Here is a 14,654-nt window from a genome sequence, read left to right as displayed (position 1 = left end):
AAAACTATAAATAATAATGAAGACCAATTGAAAAGTTGCTTAAAATTGGCCATTCTAACATACTAAAAGTTAACTTGAAGGTGAACCACCCCTTTAAAATGGTAGTGGCAAATACAGGTATGAGATCAGTTACTACTAGAAAAAAAAATATATATTTTTATTAAAAAAAATCCAGTGCTGGACATTTAATAGGTGATCCAGGACTGCAGGCAGCCAGTTAAAGATCGTGACTCCATGGGACACTTGGGAGGTATGATATCCTTTTCCCTTGGTGCCACAGTTATTCGCCACAGGTTAACAGTATACCACTACTTTTGTTGCACATTATAAAGAGTAAGCCTAAATACCTTGCAACCTGTTCTAAATGTATTTAATGGTTTCTTTACATTATAGGATAAAAGAAGATGTTAAATGAGAAGGGGCATTGTTGTAAAAGACATTTTAATGATTTCTTCAACATTACAAAATCAGTTTTTCACAAAAAGATAAGATCACACAGAAAATCCAAAGGCAGGATCACCTCTTCTTGAATCCATACTTCTTTCTTTCGTAAAAGAGATCTGTTTTGGAGCTGCCTAAATTTACAATTTTGGGACAACCATCTCTCTGCAAAATAGATGTAGAAAAGTAATGAAAACGTTAATAACAAAACTATAAACACAAGTAATTAAAGGGGGCCTGTCACCCTAAGAAATAATTCCAAATAATTTTCTATTGTGTTTGTCAAGCAAAATAAACTTCACTTACAATATATAAATAATATACATCTTGTTTCCTTCAGTCTTGGAATTACATAATCACAGCAAACAGGCAGGTTCCATTTTGTAGACACTTATTAAAGCTAGCTTTGTATCACCCCAAAATCTTGTATATTAGCCAGAATGGGGGGGCCATACCCACGTACTGGCTACACAATTAGATGGTGAGGAGAAACGGGGAAAGCGAGTTCTGAATGGAAAATAAAAGTAACTGCCTGCCCCGCCTCTATGCCTAGGCATAGAGGCAGGGCAGGCAATACATGATTGGCAGCTGTGATATTTAAATGCCTTTATAATGGCTATGGATGTGTTTTACCTGAAAACAATACTTAATATTGTGTATATTTCCAAAAAAGAAAAAAAATTCCTGTATTTCTGAAAAAAAAAATTTTCTTTTTAAAAGATGCTGGCACTTATGTTCTTGCAGACCACAATTCCAGGCTACTGTCATTACAGAAGTGGGATGGTTTTGGCTCCTTTGGTGTTGTGAATTTGCACATAATTGCCCATGTGCTATTTAAGGCAATGTAAAAATCTTGTAATGTAACAAAAAAGTAACAGAAGATTTTTAAGCTTTTATGAAAAAAAAAAAAGGCATAAAAGGGAATTTTTAGGTGATGACTATGTAACTAACTGTGGAAGAACATGGAAAAAAATATCCTTTAATAGTTTAGGAAAAATGCAGTACATTTAGATGGAAAATTAGGAAACCAGATTATTCCTGCATGTCACATAAGAAAATGGGAAGTGATACAGCTTGCCTTGGGAAAAGATTTTGTGTATACAGAATGCACGGTCCTGGGGTTTTCCCGAATATAGGGTGCTTCTGTAAACTGGAGCATTGTGCCCTAAGGCTACCAAAATAAATACAACAATTATGAATATCCAACATGTGCTGCCATCATTACCGATTATATGCAGCTTCATTATCACCAAGTGCAAGATACGGTCTAATTATTAGAGAAAAAAATAAAGCAAGCAACTCTTCCCTTACTAACATCTTTTGGATAATGGGATTCTGGGTTCTAGATCCCTCACTTAAACTAATTTAATCAGTAAAGACCACACAAAACATGTAATTTAATAGCACAGGAAACATTAACCATTTCTGACAGTAACTAAAAATGGCAGCTTCAACTCTAAATTATAGAAATAAAGTTTGTTATTCCAACATTCCGGTCTTCCTTGAGACCTTTATCAAGGAAGACCGAAACGTTGAAATAACAAATAAACTTTATTTCTTTTTCACCATACTTTTAAATCCTGTGAGTGCCCTGCTTTATATGAAAGTCTATATTTACTCTTCGGCGGTGTGCACCCAGGCACACTCTCTAATAAGCGAATGCAGCTATTTTTTGCTATATATTTTTTTTTATTTTGTCTTTACTTACATCTTTCTCCTGGATGGTGCATTCTTTGCAGTAATAAGCATCTGAAACCCCAGGCCCTCCGCAGATCACACATCGCCCTTGGTAAGAGCCGTAGTTACATTCGTCACAAATACGCACAAGAGTGCACGGGCGTACATACGAGTCACAAATCACACACTTCCCATCACCTGCAGATTAAAAAAAATAATTAAATTGTTAATTTCTTAACAGGCTTGGGTACTCTCCAGATATGCACATTTTTTTTTTTGCTCCTGTAACAGAGATAAAAGGACATGGCAAGCAGTGTCGGTTTATTAGGGCAATGAGAGTGTTATTCTCTCTAAGGTGACTAACTGGGTGATGGTAAATTAAAAAAATCCACTCGTTTGCTGAAAAATGGACTGGTCCAAGTTTCCATTCCATTCTCTGTTGCCATCTTGTGTAAAGTCCCAGGAATCCCTTGCAGCTGATTACGCACACATGCAGGAAAGATAAATCCCTGATTTTACTCTACTGCACACAATTTCCTATGCAAGCCTATAGTACATGCCAAGGGATCATTTGGAAGATGGCTGTGCTGTGCTAATGAAATACACCACTATGCTAGTGCACCTTTCAGTAAAGAGGAGAGCAAGCCCAAAATCCAAGGTAACGGATTATATTCCTTAGGGACTCCCTAATTAATTCCTTACCCTTTAAGACTTGTAATACTATAACTATACATGGTAAGACTGAAAAATGTTACAAATCAATTAAACTCAAAAAGACAAGGCTATTCAGCTCCAACTCAATGGACTTTTAGTCCAGAACTGTTGCACTCTTGATTTGCAGCCATCCTGTTTGATAATTTAAAAAGGCAATGATTTGCACCCCATACCATGCTGTGATATATAGGTAATGAAAGACTAAAGGTCCCCATACACGGGCCGATAGTAGCTGCCGATATCAGTCCCTTGGGCCGATTCAGCAGCTAATTGGCCCGTGTAAGCGCACTCCCAACAGGCCTGCCCGACCGATATCTGGCCTCAAATTGGCCAGATCTCGATGGGGCAGGTTAGAAAATCTAGTTGGATCGTGGACCGCATCGGCTCATTGATGCAGTCCCCGGACCGACTTTTCCTATACCTGCTGTTATAATTCGATCATTTGGCCCCAGGGATCGAATTACCCTGGATTCTCCCGATATCGCCCACCCATAGGTGGGGGATATCGGGAGAAGATCCGCTCGCTTGGCGACATCGCCAAGCGAGCGGATCTTATGGTGTATGAGGACCTTAAGTCTAACCTTACATGCACCCCACAACTACACACACTTTTAAACAGACTGTAAATTCTTGATTTTCCCCACTCAGCAGATGTTAAGCAATGTCATTTTTTTAATAATGTCTAATGTAATACAACTGCTGAATATAGAATATATAATCAGATATATCAGAGATATCAGATATAGGACTGGCAGCAACACTTAAAAACCATTGCTTGTTGAGAAATAATCAGTTGCACAAAGAAGACAAAGGTGAAACATTTTTTGCATATGAACAAATGCAATTTATATTTTAAAAGTTTAAGAATTATATATACTCACATTTTTCACAGAGTCTTCCAATAGCTGCAATAGAAAATTATAAATGTAAGTGTTTATATATATATATATATATATATATATATATATATATATATATATATTAAACAGTGGTCATCATGTTGTACACATATCTTAAATATCTAAAATGCTTTAAAGGACATGTAAAACAAACAAAAATGTAATCAGTGAACAGCCTCATTGAAATCTTTAAATACCTGCCACTCCTGTTGTTCAAACGGTTAATAGAAAGGCTGCAGTATCCCCTTAATCACTTAGGATTTCTTTTCCTCCTCTAACCCGCTCTGCCCCATCCCTTATGAATTGACTTCGGCTGGTGGCTAACGAGCATGCTCAGTTCTTCTTAACTCAGGTTACCAAACACAGCCTCCAGTCTAGCAGCCAATGAAGAGATCACTGCTGGTTTCCCTAGAAACGCTGCTCTCGCTGTGTAATCTGCTGGAGCTCAGTTTACGGTTACAGGGCACAATCCAAGCAGGACTTCTTGTTAAAGTAACTTTAATATGTGCAATTTACAGATGTTAAAGGAAAAGGAAAGGCTAAGTCACTTGGGGGTGTCAAAACGTTAGGCACCCCCAAGTGACTTTAATTGCTTTCCTTTTACCCCGGGCTGGTGCCCCTGTTAGGAGAAAAACGCACCAGCCTGGGGTAGCTGCGAGTGTGGTCTCCTCTTCTTTCTTTGCGCACTTGCGCAGTAGAGTGAAAAGCCAAACTTTAACAAAAAAGTCGGCTTTTCACTCTACTGCACATGCACCGGCCCAGGGATTTTGATGAGAAGGAAGAGGAGACACTTGCTCACAGCTACCCAGTGCTGGTGCGGTTTTCTCCTAACAGGGGCACCACACAGGGTAAAAAGTAAGCGATTAAAGCCACGTGGGGCTGCCTAACATTTTTTTCTCCTTTAATGTCACTAAAGATGTGCGAGAGAGAATATGGCCACCGGGTAAAGCTGCTATTTGCTTTAGGAAAATGTGATGGTTTTGGCAAACAGAGGGGTTATATGCAGTACAAATGGTAAAGTTTGGTTGGGGGGGGGGGTATGTGCCAACTTATATACGTGGTAGGAAGATAAATGGTTTACATGTCCTTTGAAAGCTGTAGTAAAGACTAGCTTTACTAGCTCCAACAACTTGCCAGTACAAACATGAAATTAATTTATAAATTCAGTAAGGCATTAATTAACCTCAAATGGTATTGGCTGGAACTGTTTCAGTATTGTATGTACCGACGTATCATTGCATGTATAGTATCAGATTACCAGGAGGTCCACAACAATGAAAGCCCTAAGCTTTAGAATTCATTATCTGTTATGTTAAATACAATGTAGCTTTAGAAAAAGGAAAACATTAAAAAAAAATAAAAAATACAAATCTGTGTTTCTATAGCACGCTGTTTTTTTGCCATTACACAGGTCACAGAGTAATCTCACCCATTCGATGCACCTAAACATTGTGTTTTGTCATTTTCCCTCACATTCATAACATAAGAAATTCATGTTGGAAAGCACTTCAATAGTAACATTACTGTGCAGATCACCTCTGTAATTATAATAATCAACATTTCCCTTAAATAAGAAGTTAGGTTTCTCTGCAGATTTCTGCAAATATAGGACAAGTTCTGTTGCATGAGTTTAAATAGGAAAGTCAGATTGTGCTTTAGTAGAATTGCAATAATCAAGGAGTTAGCATTCAGCGTATAACTAGATCAGGTTCAAGCTCCACCTCTCAAACTACAATCTGAAACATAAATATACATAACAATTATAAAACTGAAGTATTGTGGATAACAAATAAAAGAGGGTTAATGAAGCCCTGTGAGGGAACACATATACCTGTTACATACGCATACAAGGAGAGTATACACAAGTACCGAACGTGCTATCCGAATGATTTAGAAAGGCAATCAATAGAAACGGCCAATCTATAATGCCTACGAGAGGAGAGTTTTCTGTCCTCAGTTTTACACCGTTACACCGAACACATTACCCAGCGCAACTCACCCACGCCCGCCTGTTTTCTGCAAAAAATCAAATCTGGATGATGCTTCGCCATGTCTGTTTAAATTCCTTTCCTTCGCCGGCCGCGCGTTCACTCCAGTTCTGTGTTCCAAGCCTCTTTCTCGCCCATGGACTTTACGTCATTTCCTTGCTGTTACGCCTAGGAAACTTAGCTTGTGGGTTCCAATTGGTTAAAGAATCGCTTAGACGCTTCTCTTCCTTCTTGTGCGATGAACTTTTACACCGGATATCCTGTTAATAGGCGTTTCGCTTTATAAAAGATTTGCGTTTTTTCGGCCCCATAGTACTGTTTCCTTTAAAGGGGCAGTCTACAGCTAAACATACTTTGCCAAAAATAAAGTACAATAAAGAAAATGCAATTAAAATATATTCTATGGGGCAGATTTATCGAAGTACGATGTTCATACGTTTAAAAAGCATGATACAAAAAAAATCGTATCAAATACGTTTTTTTGTATCATGCTTTTTGAAGTACGAAAAATTTGTATTTAAGAATATAATAAAATCGGATCTTTACGATATATATATTTATATTTGAACAGTCGTAAAATGTGGGAAAATCTTTCTGACTTTGATCCTTCTGTGCATGATTTTGGAAGCCTCCCATAGGACTCAATGGCACTCTGCAGCTCCAACCTGGCCCAAGGAAAGTCTCCCATAGGGCTCAATGGCACTCTGCAGCTCCAACCCGGCCCAAGGAAAGTCTCCCATAGGGCTCAATGGCACTCTGCAGCTCCAACCTGGCCCAAGGAAAGTCTCCCATAGGGCTCAATGGCACTCTGCAGCTCCAACCCGGCCCAAGGAAAGTCTCCCATAGGGCTCAATGGCACTCTGCAGCTCCAACCTGGCCCAAGGAAAGTCTCCCATAGGGCTCAATGGCACTCTGCAGCTCCAACCCGGCCCAAGGAAAGTCTCCCATAGGACTCAATGGCACTCTGCAGCTCCAACCCGGCCCAAGGAAAGTCTCCCATAGGGCTCAATGGCACTCTGCAGCTCCAACCCAGCCCAAGGAAAGTCTCCCATAGGGCTCAATAGCACTCTGCAGCTCCAACCTGGCCCAAGGAAAGTCTCCCATAGGGCTCAATGGCACTCTGCAGCTCCAACCTGGCCCAAGGAAAGTCTCCCATAGGGCTCAATGGCACTCTGCAGCTCCAACCTGGCCCAAGGAAAGTCTCCCATAGGGCTCAATGGCACTCTGCAGCTCCAACCTGGCCCAAGGAAAGTCTCCCATAGGGCTCAATGGCACTCTGCAGCTCCAACCTGGCCCAAGGAAAGTCTCCCATAGGGCTCAATGGCACTCTGCAGCTCCAACCTGGCCCAAGGCAAGTCTCCCATAGGGCTCAATGGCACTCTGCAGCTCCAACCTGGCCCAAGGAAAGTCTCCCATAGGGCTCAATGGCACTCTGCAGCTCCAACCTGGCCCAAGGCAAGTCTCCCATAGGGCTCAATGGCACTCTGCAGCTCCAACCTGGCCCAAGGAAAGTCTCCCATAGGGCTCAATGGCACTCTGCAGCTCCAACCTGGCCCAAGGAAAGTCTCCCATAGGGCTCAATGGCACTCTGCAGCTCCAACCCGGCCAAGGAAAGTCTCCCATAGGGCTCAATGGCACTCTGCAGCTCCAACCTGGCCCAAGGAAAGTCTCCCATAGGGCTCAATGGCACTCTGCAGCTCCAACCCGGCCCAAGGAAAGTCTCCCATAGGGCTCAATGGCACTCTGCAGCTCCAACCCGGCCCAAGGAAAGTCTCCCATAGGGCTCAATGGCACTCTGCAGCTCCAACCTGGCCCAAGGAAAGTCTCCCATAGGGCTCAATGGCACTCTGCAGCTCCAATCTGGCCCAAGGAAAGTCTCCCATAGGGCTCAATGGCACTCTGCAGCTCCAACCTGGCCCAAGGAAAGTCTTCCATAGGGCTCAATGGCACTCTGCAGCTCCAACCTGGCCCAAGGAAAGTCTCCCATAGGGCTCAATGGCACTCTGCAGCTCCAACCTGGCCCAAGGAAAGTCTTCCATAGGGCTCAATGGCACTCTGCAGCTCCAACCTGGCCCAAGGAAAGTCTCCCATAGGGCTCAATGGCACTCTGCAGCTCCAACCCGGCCCAAGGAAAGTCTCCCATAGGAATCAATGGCACTCTGCAGCTCCAACCCGGCCCAAGGAAAGTCTCCCATAGGGCTCAATGGCACTCTGCAGCTCCAACCCGGCCCAAGGAAAGTCTCCCATAGGGCTCAATGGCACTCTGCAGCTCCAACCTGGCCCAAGGAAAGTCTCCCATAGGGCTCAATGGCACTCTGCAGCTCCAACCTGGCCCAAGGAAAGTCTCCCATAGGGCTCAATGGCACTCTGCAGCTCCAACCTGGCCCAAGGAAAGTCTCCCATAGGGCTCAATGGCACTCTGCAGCTCCAACCTGGCCCAAGGCAAGTCTCCCATAGGGCTCAATGGCACTCTGCAGCTCCAACCTGGCCCAAGGAAAGTCTCCCATAGGGCTCAATGGCACTCTGCAGCTCCAACCTGGCCCAAGGAAAGTCTCCCATAGGGCTCAATGGCACTCTGCAGCTCCAACCTGGCCCAAGGCAAGTCTCCCATAGGGCTCAATGGCACTCTGCAGCTCCAACCTGGCCCAAGGAAAGTCTCCCATAGGGCTCAATGGCACTCTGCAGCTCCAACCTGGCCCAAGGAAAGTCTCCCATAGGGCTCAATGGCACTCTGCAGCTCCAACCCGGCCAAGGAAAGTCTCCCATAGGGCTCAATGGCACTCTGCAGCTCCAACCTGGCCCAAGGAAAGTCTCCCATAGGGCTCAATGGCACTCTGCAGCTCCAACCCGGCCCAAGGAAAGTCTCCCATAGGGCTCAATGGCACTCTGCAGCTCCAACCCGGCCCAAGGAAAGTCTCCCATAGGGCTCAATGGCACTCTGCAGCTCCAACCTGGCCCAAGGAAAGTCTCCCATAGGGCTCAATGGCACTCTGCAGCTCCAATCTGGCCCAAGGAAAGTCTCCCATAGGGCTCAATGGCACTCTGCAGCTCCAACCTGGCCCAAGGAAAGTCTTCCATAGGGCTCAATGGCACTCTGCAGCTCCAACCTGGCCCAAGGAAAGTCTCCCATAGGGCTCAATGGCACTCTGCAGCTCCAACCTGGCCCAAGGAAAGTCTTCCATAGGGCTCAATGGCACTCTGCAGCTCCAACCTGGCCCAAGGAAAGTCTCCCATAGGGCTCAATGGCACTCTGCAGCTCCAACCCGGCCCAAGGAAAGTCTCCCATAGGAATCAATGGCACTCTGCAGCTCCAACCCGGCCCAAGGAAAGTCTCCCATAGGGCTCAATGGCACTCTGCAGCTCCAACCCGGCCCAAGGAAAGTCTCCCATAGGGCTCAATGGCACTCTGCAGCTCCAACCCGGCCCAAGGAAAGTCTCCCATAGGGCTCAATGGCACTCTGCAGCTCCAACCCGGCCCAAGGAAAGTCTCCCATAGGGCTCAATGGCACTCTGCAGCTCCAACCCGGCCCAAGGAAAGTCTCCCATAGGGCTCAATGGCACTCTGCAGCTCCAACCCGGCCCAAGGAAAGTCTCCCATAGGGCTCAATGGCACTCTGCAGCTCCAACCCGGCCCAAGGAAAGTCTCCCATAGGGCTCAATGGCACTCTGCAGCTCCAACCCGGCCCAAGGAAAGTCTCCCATAGGGCTCAATGGCACTCTGCAGCTCCAACCCGGCCCAAGGAAAGTCTCCCATAGGGCTCAATGGCACTCTGCAGCTCCAACCTGGCCCAAGGAAAGTCTCCCATAGGGCTCAATGGCACTCTGCAGCTCCAACCTGGCCCAAGGAAAGTCTCCCATAGGGCTCAATGGCACTCTGCAGCTCCAACCTGGCCCAAGGAAAGTCTCCCATAGGGCTCAATGGCACTCTGCAGCTCCAACCTGGCCCAAGGAAAGTCTCCCATAGGGCTCAATGGCACTCTGCAGCTCCAACCTGGCCCAAGGAAAGTCTCCCATAGGGCTCAATGGCACTCTGCAGCTCCAACCCGGCCAAGGAAAGTCTCCCATAGGGTTCAATGGCACTCTGCAGCTCCAACCTGGCCCAAGGAAAGTCTCCCATAGGGCTCAATGGCACTCTGCAGCTCCAACCCGGCCCAAGGAAAGTCTCCCATAGGGCTCAATGGCACTCTGCAGCTCCAACCCGGCCCAAGGAAAGTCTCCCATAGGGCTCAATGGCACTCTGCAGCTCCAACCCGGCCCAAGGAAAGTCTCCCATAGGGCTCAATGGCACTCTGCAGCTCCAATCTGGCCCAAGGAAAGTCTCCCATAGGGCTCAATGGCACTCTGCAGCTCCAACCTGGCCCAAGGAAAGTCTTCCATAGGGCTCAATGGCACTCTGCAGCTCCAACCTGGCCCAAGGAAAGTCTCCCATAGGGCTCAATGGCACTCTGCAGCTCCAACCTGGCCCAAGGAAAGTCTTCCATAGGGCTCAATGGCACTCTGCAGCTCCAACCTGGCCCAAGGAAAGTCTCCCATAGGGCTCAATGGCACTCTGCAGCTCCAACCCGGCCCAAGGAAAGTCTCCCATAGGAATCAATGGCACTCTGCAGCTCCAACCCGGCCCAAGGAAAGTCTCCCATAGGGCTCAATGGCACTCTGCAGCTCCAACCTGGCCCAAGGAAAGTCTCCCATAGGGCTCAATGGCACTCTGCAGCTCCAACCCGGCCCAAGGAAAGTCTCCCATAGGGCTCAATGGCACTCTGCAGCTCCAACCCGGCCCAAGGAAAGTCTCCCATAGGGCTCAATGGCACTCTGCAGCTCCAACCTGGCCCAAGGAAAGTCTCCCATAGGGCTCAATGGCACTCTGCAGCTCCAACCTGGCCCAAGGAAAGTCTCCCATAGGGCTCAATGGCACTCTGCAGCTCCAACCCGGCCAAGGAAAGTCTCCCATAGGGCTCAATGGCACTCTGCAGCTCCAACCTGGCCCAAGGAAAGTCTCCCATAGGGCTCAATGGCACTCTGCAGCTCCAACCCGGCCCAAGGAAAGTCTCCCATAGGGCTCAATGGCACTCTGCAGCTCCAACCCGGCCCAAGGAAAGTCTCCCATAGGGCTCAATGGCACTCTGCAGCTCCAACCCGGCCCAAGGAAATTCTCCCATAGGGCTCAATGGCACTCTGCAGCTCCAATCTGGCCCAAGGAAAGTCTCCCATAGGGCTCAATGGCACTCTGCAGCTCCAACCTGGCCCAAGGAAAGTCTTCCATAGGGCTCAATGGCACTCTGCAGCTCCAACCTGGCCCAAGGAAAGTCTCCCATAGGGCTCAATGGCACTCTGCAGCTCCAACCTGGCCCAAGGAAAGTCTTCCATAGGGCTCAATGGCACTCTGCAGCTCCAACCTGGCCCAAGGAAAGTCTCCCATAGGGCTCAATGGCACTCTGCAGCTCCAACCCGGCCCAAGGAAAGTCTCCCATAGGAATCAATGGCACTCTGCAGCTCCAACCCGGCCCAAGGAAAGTCTCCCATAGGGCTCAATGGCACTCTGCAGCTCCAACCTGGCCCAAGGAAAGTCTCCCATAGGGCTCAATGGCACTCTGCAGCTCCAACCCGGCCCAAGGAAAGTCTCCCATAGGGCTCAATGGCACTCTGCAGCTCCAACCCGGCCCAAGGAAAGTCTCCCATAGGGCTCAATGGCACTCTGCAGCTCCAACCCGGCCCAAGGAAAGTCTCCCATAGGGCTCAATGGCACTCTGCAGCTCCAACCCGGCCCAAGGAAAGTCTCCCATAGGGCTCAATGGCACTCTGCAGCTCCAACCCGGCCCAAGGAAAGTCTCCCATAGGGCTCAATGGCACTCTGCAGCTCCAACCTGGCCCAAGGAAAGTCTCCCATAGGGCTCAATGGCACTCTGCAGCTCCAACCCGGCCCAAGGAAAGTCTCCCATAGGGCTCAATGGCACTCTGCAGCTCCAACCTGGCCCAAGGAAAGTCTCCCATAGGGCTCAATGGCACTCTGCAGCTCCAACCTGGCCCAAGGAAAGTCTCCCATAGGGCTCAATGGCACTCTGCAGCTCCAACCTGGCCCAAGGCAAGTCTCCCATAGGGCTCAATGGCACTCTGCAGCTCCAACCTGGCCCAAGGAAAGTCTCCCATAGGGCTCAATGGCACTCTGCAGCTCCAACCTGGCCCAAGGAAAGTCTCCCATAGGGCTCAATGGCACTCTGCAGCTCCAACCCGGCCAAGGAAAGTCTCCCATAGGGCTCAATGGCACTCTGCAGCTCCAACCTGGCCCAAGGAAAGTCTCCCATAGGGCTCAATGGCACTCTGCAGCTCCAACCCGGCCCAAGGAAAGTCTCCCATAGGGCTCAATGGCACTCTGCAGCTCCAACCCGGCCCAAGGAAAGTCTCCCATAGGGCTCAATGGCACTCTGCAGCTCCAACCTGGCCCAAGGAAAGTCTCCCATAGGGCTCAATGGCACTCTGCAGCTCCAATCTGGCCCAAGGAAAGTCTCCCATAGGGCTCAATGGCACTCTGCAGCTCCAACCTGGCCCAAGGAAAGTCTTCCATAGGGCTCAATGGCACTCTGCAGCTCCAACCTGGCCCAAGGAAAGTCTCCCATAGGGCTCAATGGCACTCTGCAGCTCCAACCTGGCCCAAGGAAAGTCTTCCATAGGGCTCAATGGCACTCTGCAGCTCCAACCTGGCCCAAGGAAAGTCTCCCATAGGGCTCAATGGCACTCTGCAGCTCCAACCCGGCCCAAGGAAAGTCTCCCATAGGAATCAATGGCACTCTGCAGCTCCAACCCGGCCCAAGGAAAGTCTCCCATAGGGCTCAATGGCACTCTGCAGCTCCAACCTGGCCCAAGGAAAGTCTCCCATAGGGCTCAATGGCACTCTGCAGCTCCAACCTGGCCCAAGGAAAGTCTCCCATAGGACTCAATGGCACTCTGCAGCTCAAACCCGGCCCAAGGAAAGTCTCCCATAGGGCTCAATGGCACTCTGCAGCTCCAACCTGGCCCAAGGAAAGTCTCCCATAGGGCTCAATGGCACTCTGCAGCTCCAACCCGGCCCAAGGAAAGTCTCCCATAGTGCTCAATGACACTCTGCAGCTCCAACCTGGCCCAAGAAAAGTCTCCCATAGGGCTCAATGGCACTCTGCAGCTCCAACCCGGCCCAAGGAAAGTCTCCCATAGGGCTCAATGGCACTCTGCAGCTCCAACCCGGCCCAAGGAAAGTCTCCCATAGGGCACAATGGCACTCTGCAGCTCCAACCCGGCCCAAGGAAAGTCTCCCATAGGGCTCAATGGCACTCTGCAGCTCCAACCCGGCCCAAGGAAAGTCTCCCATAGGGCTCAATGGCACTCTGCAGCTCCGACCCGGCCCAAGGAAAGTCTCCCATAGGGCTCAATGGCACTCTGCAGCTCCGACCCGGCCCAAGGAAAGTCTCCCATAGGGCTCAATGGCACTCTGCAGCTCCAACCCAGCCCAATGCAAGTCTCCCATAGGACTCAATGGCACTCTGCAGCTCCAACCTGGCCCAAGGAAAGTCTCCCATAGGGCTCAATGGCACTCTGCAGCTCCAACCCAGCCCAAGGCAAGTCTCCCATAGGGCTCAATGGCACTCTGCAGCTCCAACCCGGCCCAAGGAAAGTCTCCCATAGGGCTCAATGGCACTCTGCAGCTCCAACCCGGCCCAAGGAAATTCTCCCATAGGGCTCAATGGCACTCTGCAGCTCCAGCCCGGCCCAAGGAAAGTCTCCCATAGGGCTCAATGGCACTCTGCAGCTCCAACCTGGCCCAAGGAAAGTCTCCCATAGGGCTCAATGGCACTCTGCAGCTCCTACCTGGCCCAAGGAAAGCCTCCCATAGGGCTCAATGGCACTCTGCAGCTCCAACCTGGCCCAAGGAAAGCTACGATAACGAAGCTTTAATGAATCCAAAACTTTCGTACTGGGCGTGACAAATGCAATTTTGTCGCACCTTTTTGTTGGCTTTTTTGTCGCAAAGTACAAAAAAGTTGCAGAAAATACGCAAAAATTGTAACCTTTAAAAAAAACACAATTTTTTTGTATTCGGACCAGTCATACTTTGATGAATGTGCCCCTATGTGTTCTTTTAATTAAAAAAAATGTGTCATAATTTTTTTTCCATGACAAAGCACTAATAGAAAACAATTGCTTTTCACTAATTACTACCTATAAACAGGGCCATTTAGCCAAAGAAAGACAATGAGCTCTGAATAAACAAACCCCCCACTTTCCCAAAGCCTTTGAAATAATGAGCATCCCTTTATAAAGAGTGCTTATTTGTGGATTGGTTTGTTCTATGAACTTCAAAAATGCTTGGCAGAGCACAAAGTGACTGGAGGTGCTAAAGTGAAACAATGGATATTTCTTAATAAAAACAAAAGGGAAAAGGTATATCCAGTACTATTCCTTGCACTCTTGTTGAAAAGGGTGTATATAATTACCCCTTAGGTGAACATAAATCAGATGTTAATGTGTGCAAAAATTATTCACATTTTAAACAACTTTGCCATAAACAGCAATTAAAACATTACATAACCCACTGTGGAATACAGAGGGACTTCAAATGCCTGAATCCATTACTTCACAAAGGATCAAGGTGAGAGAGAGGTTACATTTGTCAGTAAGCCTAAGGGTAAAGGTGGCCATACACACATCAATATTATTGTATGGAACGAGGTTTCGTATGATTTTTAGTGTGTGTATGGTGGGTATGGTGGGATACAAGTTGACAGATATCAGTTGTCTTGCTGATCGGACTAGATGGTAAATTTTCAATGGTTTTCAATTTTCTAAATGGAACTGGTATTAAACTCAGTATCAGTCTGTTCCTTTCTGTGCTTTTCACTGTTGGCTCTGATTTCTGAAATAATGTAGCAGAATCCAGGCAATAAACAGACGTTTGCAATATTTTTTA

The 14,654-nt window shown here is 47.7% G+C and overlaps 1 protein-coding gene across 1 annotated transcript; it reads right to left on the bottom strand.

Moving 5' to 3' along the window:
• Positions 1–424: 424 nt before the first annotated feature.
• On the bottom strand, positions 425–5,916 carry phf5a (PHD finger protein 5A). The gene is given in 4 exon segments (NM_001130240.1): positions 425–606; positions 2,150–2,316; positions 3,714–3,737; positions 5,731–5,916. Coding segments are annotated over 4 exon segments (333 nt in total). The 5' UTR covers positions 5,783–5,916; the 3' UTR covers positions 425–516.
• Between the last annotated feature and the right edge of the window lie 8,738 nt (positions 5,917–14,654).

This window comes from Xenopus tropicalis, chromosome 4 (genome assembly GCF_000004195.4).
Source record: "Xenopus tropicalis strain Nigerian chromosome 4, UCB_Xtro_10.0, whole genome shotgun sequence".
NCBI classification, from domain to species: Eukaryota; Metazoa; Chordata; class Amphibia; order Anura; family Pipidae; genus Xenopus; species Xenopus tropicalis.
This window is presented reverse-complemented; position numbering and strand designations above follow the sequence as displayed.